Here is an 8,544-nt window from a genome sequence, read left to right on the forward strand (position 1 = left end):
TAACAATGGATCATTAGCACACTGATGGCTGTTTACTGTTCACAGAGAGCTGAGTGATACTAGCAATCACAGCATTGTAAGAGGGGGACAGTTGAACCTGGAGGCTCCACCCCTGTTTAATGATGGACGATTTCTTTTCACAAAGATGGCCTCCTTTACTCCTCTCTCAAACCATCGTTCCTCTCTGTCCAGGATGTGAACATCTTCATCCTTGAAAGAGTGACCTCTGGCCTGGAGAAGAGTGTAGACCTCAGAGTACTGGCCTGATGATGTTGATCTTCTGTGCTGGTCCATCCTTTTGGCCAGTGGCTGTTTAGTTTCCCCAATGTAAGACTGATCACAGCCCTCCTGACACTGAACAGCATACACAATATTTCTCTGTTTGTGCCGGGGGACTGGATCTTTGGGATGAACCAGTCTTTATCGTAATGTATTTTGGGGTTTAAAAGATGCGAATAGGAGCGGATTTGCCACAAAATATAGCAGAAATCAGCAACAAACTCAAAACTACGCTCGGCAGAATGCAGATCTTAAAGTCATCTTCCTGGAAGCTGCAGCAGAGGCGTTCCAGTGGGCAGAAGAGGAAGCGCTGCTCCTAGCTTAAGAGGACAGGATTCCGGGCTGGGTTTATGTTGAGGCTACGAGCTAACGCTAAAGCCGGAAAACTCCCGATGCCATCTCTCTTTCTGTCGAACGTCCGCTCATTAGACCACAAGATGGATTTGCTTCGTCTGAGAGCGGGCACTTCCGAAGAGATGATGAAGTGTGTGGTGCTTTGTCTCACAGAAACGTGGATTACAAGTGAAACACCGGATACAGTCTTCCAGCTGGATGACAGACTTTTTTTTTCCGAGTGGACCGCTGCAGCGAGCTAACGGGGAAATCACGGGGAGGCGGAGTGTGCATTTACGTGAGTAAAAGTTTGTGCACGAACTGTACTGTTGTAAATATCTCATGCTCGAAGGCTTTGGAGCAAATAACAGTGAAGTGTCAGCCTCATTATTTACCTCGCGAGTTCACAGTGACTTTCATCACAGTTATTTACATTCCTCCGGATGCTAATGCTAATGACGCCTTGCAAGAACTTCATGATATAATCAGTTCTCTGCAAAACAAACACCCTGAGGTGCTTTACGTGGTAGCCGGAGACTTTAATCACGTGAATCTAAAGGACTGTCTCCCTAGCTTTTATGAGCATGTGTACATACCAACACGTGGAGACAACACGCTGGACCGTGTTTACACGAATGTAAAAGATGTATACAAAGCTGAACCCGCCCTCACCTGGGACTGTCAGACCACATCTCAATCTTCATGGCTCCTTCTTACTTGCCCCTGCTGAGATGCTCCAGACCGGTACAAAAGAAAGTTAAATGTTGGATCTAGGACAGTGGCCCCATACTGAGAGATTGTTTTGATCGAAGAGACTGGCAGGTTTTCAGAAAAGCTGCTGAAAATGGAGGATCGCTTGATCTGGACCAATACGCATCTTCAGTTCTGGGTTACATTAGTACATGTACTGACACCGTCTCCACTATACGATATGGTAAAAGCTACCCAAACAGAAAACCTTGGCTGAATGCAGAGGTGCGCACCCTGCTGGAAGCCAGGAACACTGCCTTCAGGTCTGGAAGCTCAGAGGAGCTGAGTAGGAGAAAGAAAGAGCTGGTTGCTAGTATTAAGAAGGCCAAAGTCACATATGCACAGAGGGTCAATTCATCTCACAAGACCCTCGGAGCATGTGGAGGGGCATTAAGTGCATAACAGATTATAAAGGAAGGAGCGAACAATGCCTCAAAGACCCATCTCTGCCTGATGCCCTCAACAAGTTCTATGCCTGCTTTGACGACCCGAACAGACCACCCAGCACCAGACTCACCTCACCACCGGATGAAGAGCATCTCAGCATGACCTCAGCAGAAGTAAAGTGTACTTTCAGGAGGATTAATCCACACAAGGCAACCGGCCCAGACAACATCCTCAGAAAAGTATTGAAAGAATGGGCCGATCAGCTCTGTGAGGTACTGGCAGACATCTTTAACACCTCATTTACCCTGGAGACAGTTCACACCTGTCTGAGGACTGTCACCATCATCCCAGTCCCAAAAAGCTCTACAGTGACTGGTCTGAATGACTATCGGCCAGTGGCCCTCACCCCGATAGTTGCTAAATGCTTTGAAAAACTGGTCAAGACTCGCATCAAAACAACCATCAACATCAACGAGGACTCTCATCAGTATGCATACCGTGAGAACCGAACAACTGGGGATGCCATCTCCTCTGTGGTCCACACTGCGCTCAACCACCTGGAGCAGAAAAACTCTTACGTCCATATGCTCTTTGTGGACTTCACATCCGCCTTCAACACCATGATCCCCCAAACCCTGATGGACAAACTATTCACACTAGGACTAAGCCCCTCGATTTGCAACTGGGTACTAAACTTCTTAACAAACAGACCACAGTCAGTGAGGATCCACAACTTCTCCTCCTCCACTATAACCCTCAGCACTGGCTCCTCAGGGATGTGTGTTGAGCCCCCTTCTGTTTACTCTGCTCACGTATGATTGTGCAGCTACCCATCCAGGCTGTCACATTGTAAAGTTTGCAGATGATACAGCGGTGGTGGGATGTATCACAAACAATGATGAGTCCAGCTACAGGCAAGAGGTGGAACACCTGGAGAGCTGGTGCAGAGAGAATAACCTTCACATCAATGTGAAGAAGACAAAGGAGATGATTGTGGACTTCAGAAGGAACAAAAACACCTACACCCCCCTGAACATAAGACGATCTGCGGTGGAAGTGGTCTCCAGCTACAAGTACTTGGGTGTACACATGAATGACAACCTCAGCTGGAGCAACAACACCACCAGCCTGAGCCTGTAACTGGGACCCTGTATACATAATTTCGCTCCACCACATGTACCACATGAGGTGCGAATGACAATAAAGAATCTCTGGCTCTGACTCTTAAAAGCCACTGGGACGTTATGTTTAGAAAATAAACGTCTCAGTTTCTCTGATACTCCCGCAACTTATGGAATGACCACTGGTCATTGGAACTTGATATATTTATCCACAAATTTATCCATTGTGGATAAATATATGAAGTTCACACGAGAAGATGTAAATAATGGCAGGCTGGCTTTCATGGACTATGAGGTCTCAGTTTCTGATAGAGGACATTTGCAAACTGAGGTGTACCGCAAACCCACCCACACAGACCAATATTTTCAGTTTGACTCCCATCACCCTTTGGAGCACAAGTTAGGAGTCATCAGGACTCTGTACCACAGAGCAGACATCGTCCCCACTAACTCAGGAGCCAGGCAGAAGGAGAAATCCCACACAAGACAGGCTCCAGAGCAATGTGGATATCCTAACTGGGCCTTCCTGAAAGCCGAAAAGAAACCCAAGCAGGACTCCAGCCAGCCATCAGGTGAAAAGGAGGAACACAGACCCAGACCAATGCTCATTCCATTTGTTGCGGGAGTATCAGAGAAACAGATGTTTATTTTCTAAATCTTAACGTCCCAGTGGCTTTTAACTAGGGGTTGAACGAGTATATGTAGTGGACTAGGCCTGATGTCGAAACCTTGACCTTAGGCACCTTGTGGGACAGAAACTGTCATTTCATTGATTTGAATCCAGAAATACAGGTTCACCCATCCTGAGACTTTCTTTCTTGAAAATTCAAGTGAAAGAACACTCTCTTTTCTATTATCATTACTGTTTTACAAATGTTTGATAATCAAAGTGTTTTAGTTCAACCATTTTAGATGTTGCAGTGAACTAATCATTTTTAATTAACTGTGAAAACAGTAACAATGATTTTTTAATCCTCATGCAAAGTTAGAATTCATGTTAAGGCCTGTTACAGAGTAATTATGCATTTTCTGATTTCCTGTCTTTGAATGAGCAGTGTACGTTTGCTCCAAGGTCGGAGTCGAAGCAGACAAGTGTTGGAACAACTGTCTTGTTTTTAAATCCTCTCAGACGTAAACAGAGAAGTTGGCACCTGTTTCTCCAAACTCGCCCAAACATTTCTCTCGGCTGTCTGAAAAACATTTTCAATCTGTTCCATAACATTCTTGCTGTTTTCTGACTTCTAGTAACCTTTTACGTCACAAAACACACCCCTGTCTGGTCGACATTGACCAATAAGAAAACTCCCAAATGAACCAGAAATAGAGCCCTTTAAAATGTCGGTACTTCCTAGTTCTCTCAGATTTGATAGTGTCCTGTGAAGTGGCAGTTCTGTGAGTTGCCGTTGGAGTCGGGCTGGAGAGTTTGCAGCTCCAGTCGTTTGGGAGAACAGAAGTCCAGCCATGATAAGGCTCTTCCGAGATTGGGATTATAACATCTTCCACCTCTGAGTGGAACTCGGACGAACCCCACTCATGTGAGGTCCACTGGCTGAGGTGAACTTGTGTCAGACGGAATATCGTCACTACTTCGGACTAGTCACAGCCATCCTATGGAGACGCTGGACAGGTAGCGTTAACTGGAACTCCGTATCCGCTGATTAATCTTCAGAAAGGTAACAAGTCAAGTTCACTACCGAGCGTACCGAGGAAAGCTGGGTTCGAATGGAGTGTGTCGGTTCTGGTCAACACTTCCCCTCACACACCATCTTTTACTCCCTTTAAACTTCATTTTCCATCTTTAAATCCTTCTATCAAGTAGAAATCCTTCCAGATAATTTAGAAATGTCTGTGTAAAGTGCTCATCCACCGCCGTGTGGATACTTGATCATAATTGTACAGCTTACTGATTAATTAGGTTATTTTCATATTTTGCCAAATTAATGTAAATGTTTGATGTAAACTTTGATTCCGTAAATAAATGACCACATTCATTTTGATGGGTCAAAGATAAATAACGTCTCACGTTACATTTTATTAAATTCAATGCACGTTTATATTCAGTCCAGAAAAATGAAAGAATCCGTTTTAATCAGGTGAATATCTCAGGATATGTTCATCTACATATATAATTTTTAAACTCAACATTAACATAATAAAACCCAAGTAGAACTCGAGTATTTGATGACGTCATAGATCTCAAGATACAAAAATAAATAAATAAAACCGCAAAAAAAGGTAATTATTTAAAACAAAAAAAACATTGGGAGCATATATTATGCTCCTACCATTTATCATACTGCAAATAAGTCACAGGAAAAACTAAACTATTATTATTATTAAACTGCAAACGTGAAGAAACGTGCAGCACATCAAAGACGAAACTTAAACCGAAACTGGCTCTGGTTCGGTGGATTGGACCCGGTGTTACACCATACTCTGTGACCTGCAACAGTGCAACACCGCCCCCTACGGTCATACGGTGGTCACATAATATGACGTCACTACGGATACTCGATTTTAAATTTTTAACCTCGATAGAGGTCCTAGCAATCGATGTGTAGATAACTCGAGTACTCTGTTAATGCCCTACTTTTAACCCCAAAATACATTACGGTAAAGACTGGTTCATCCCAAAGATCCAGTCCCCCGGCACAAACAGAGTAATATTGTGTATGTTGTTCAGTGTCAGGAGGGCTGTGATCAGTCTTACATCAGGGAAACTAAACAGCCACTGGCCAAAAGGATGGCCCAGCACAGAAGATCAACATCATCAGGCCAGGACTCTGCGGTCTACACTCATCTCCAGGTCAGAGGTCACTCTTTCAGGGATGAAGATGTTCACATCCTGGACAGAGAGGAACGATGGTTTGAGAGAGAAGTAAAGGAGGCCATCTTTGTGAAAAGAAACCGTCCATCATTAAACAGGGGCGGAGCCTCCAGGTTCAACTGTCCCCCTCTTACAATGCTGTGATTGCTAGTATCACTCAGCCCTCTGTGAACAGTAAACAGCCATCAGGTGCTAATGATCCATTGTTAGGCTGATGGTCCTTCTTGAGCATGTGATCAGCTGGTTCTGGTTGTCAGCAGCAAACTGGTTGATCCACTCTGAGAAGGTGCTATTTATAAGACTGAGCTGAATACAGCACCTCAGACTGAAGAAGTCTTTCGGATGAGAGACGCAATGTTTCTACATTTTTTTTTTTGAATGTCCAGAGGACCAGATTTAACTTTTTTTTAGATTTTTCTACCTGGATTATGGAGCATGCATCAGGATATTTATTGAACTGTCTACACTACTACAGCAAACATAGGAAAATATTATAATATACGTCAAATGTACATTTTAAAATGTGAGAAATGGGATGAGTTTTGAAACACTGATAAACCAGATATTCCTCTGGATACCCTGCTTAAAATCATCTATTACATCCATGGATTTCGACCGACATCACTCGTAGTCAACAGTAGTTTAATTTGACTCAAAGAAGAAACGCCACTTTTGTCATCAGTTCAAAAAAGTAGTTTGACTTTTGTAGATAAATTCTCCATTCACGTTTTTTTTTTCTTATGTTTACAGTTTGAAGCAGGCTTCATGCATCGATTCCTTTTTGTGGTGTATTTTTTGTGGCAGCATCACAGCACCCCCATCAGGTCTGGCATAGTTACTGCAGCATTTGAGTTGTTTTCTGATTCCATGTGCTTGAAAGCATTTATAAAAATGATCCTGTGTTTACGATAAAATTGATCGTTTAAGAAAAACTGCATTCCTGTGTGGACAAGACATATTTATCTGGTCCTTCTTTATTTTGAAAGTTCTGAGGTGGTCCTTTTTTCACTCAGCCATTACATTATGATCATTGTTTATAATCATCCTGAATCATCACAGAACTCACTTCAGATCTGTGAATTTTTTGTAGCACCATCTCTCTGCATTGTTTTTGTGACATAAATCCCTACCAGTGGCCATGTTTCCTGTCAATCAGCCAGCTTCAACAGTCTGTTAAGATGTCTCTTTTAACTACAGTCAACTTCATATTTAGAAGTTTTTCATATTTCAGTTTTGTTTGGTGTTTCCTCAGACTGATGAAGCCCTTCGGATGAAGGGCGAAACGTCTCAGCACAAAAAAGAAACCATCCAGATGACCTAACTGAACATTGTTGGATTTTATACATGGATTATTGAGCCGGGACTTTGATGTTCATATTTGTTCATATTTAGACTTGTGTAAACTGGTCAACAAAAGCAGTAGCAGCAATAATGTCAAAATAATTACCCAAAAATATTTACCTTGGCTCCTCCAGCTCAGGTACCAGGAAGTTCTCTACCCAGCTAGCATCTCTTTCGCTGTAGGAAATGAAGGCGTCAAAGGAGAGTAATGGTTCTGACTCCTCAGCACGTTTGCTTTGTCTCTGGGAACTTCTCTTGGCCTTGAGCCACGCCCAGATCATCTTTAGGTACCAGAAGGCATGCAGGCGCCAAAGTACAACAGACATCAGCATCACCACAAACAGAGCAAGACCACAGATCACAGAGACAAACAAGACTTGGTGGCACACAACAACAGAGAGGTGGACTTGGCTCACTGCCTCCCCCTGCAGGTAGAATGGGGAGTCGCAGACATAGCTGTCCTCTCTGTCAGTTAACTTAACGTCTCCACTGCCTTCAAACTGCGATTGGAGGAAGCTGACAAAGTCACAAGAGCAGATGAATTTGTTCTCGCCTGCCTGGAGGTTGTGGAGTTGTCTGAATGATTGGAGGTCTGAATGCCCGAACCAGTTCAGGGTGTTTGACTGTAAAGAAACGGTCATGTGATGGTTGGTTACAGAGCAGCCTGGATCAGAAACATGATTGTTTCTCACCTGTATTGTCAGAGTTTGAAGATTGGGGAAGAGCCGCCCAGCCAGTAACCTCAGGAACTTGTTCCCAGAAAGGTGGAGCTCTATTAAGATTGGCAGAACCACGTTGAAACATTTAAGATCGTTGAAGCTCAGGTCCAACACCTGAAAAAAAGAAGTATAAAAGTTATATCCTGTTGTCAAACTGTTTGTGTCAGATGGTCTGATGGGATTGGTTTTTTTTTTCCAGGATCTGACCTCCAAGGATGTTGGTAGGCAGGAAGTGATGGTGGTAAGCTTAGCCCTGGAGATGTTGAGATACCTCAGGGTAGTCGGCCATGAGCAACTCAATGGCATGGAGCTGTAGCCAGTCCTGCTGATGTCCAGGTGGGTGAGCTTGGTGAGCTTTGATACCAGTCGGCTCATCGTGGACAAAGACTAGTCAAAAATGCACAAATGTCAAAACTGCATAATTTTGATGACTGGTAAATTGCACAAGTTTGACTTTAAGCATCCTGGTGACACCTTCAGAGGGTTTCCACTAATGTTCAAAACTCTGAGATCCTTTAACGTTTTGTTTTTTTCACAGAGCGATTCCACCAGAGTCAGGTCGGTCAGCAGATTGTCAGAAAAGTCCAAGTACTGCAGGTTCACCAGCAGATGGGAAGTTGCACATGGCATCACATACACCTAAAGGTGAAATTCACAACTTTTAAGGTCTCACAAAGGAAAAACTACAAAAATAAAACACAACAATGACAATCCAAAAAAGTTCAATCTGGTCCTCTGGACATTCAAAAAAAAAAAAAAAAAAAGCAAAAAAATGTAGAAACGTTTC

The 8,544-nt window shown here is 43.3% G+C and overlaps 1 protein-coding gene across 1 annotated transcript in view; it reads right to left on the reverse strand.

Annotated features, from left to right (window-relative positions):
- Positions 1-8,390, reverse strand: part of tlr2 (toll-like receptor 2) — a 10,179-nt gene extending 1,789 nt beyond the window's left edge. The window contains exons 1-4 of the mRNA XM_037684521.1: positions 8,232-8,390; positions 7,965-8,144; positions 7,731-7,871; positions 7,159-7,661 (exon numbers count right to left, since the gene is read on the reverse strand). Coding sequence (XP_037540449.1) covers positions 7,159-7,661; positions 7,731-7,871; positions 7,965-8,144; positions 8,232-8,387 — 980 coding nt within the window. The 5' untranslated portion in view covers positions 8,388-8,390. The remainder of the gene's footprint in view (positions 1-7,158; positions 7,662-7,730; positions 7,872-7,964; positions 8,145-8,231) is intronic.
- Between the last annotated feature and the right edge of the window lie 154 nt (positions 8,391-8,544).

Source organism: Nematolebias whitei, chromosome 1 (genome assembly GCF_014905685.2).
Source record: "Nematolebias whitei isolate Nwh7 chromosome 1, NemWhi1, whole genome shotgun sequence".
Classification (NCBI taxonomy): Eukaryota; Metazoa; Chordata; class Actinopteri; order Cyprinodontiformes; family Rivulidae; genus Nematolebias; species Nematolebias whitei.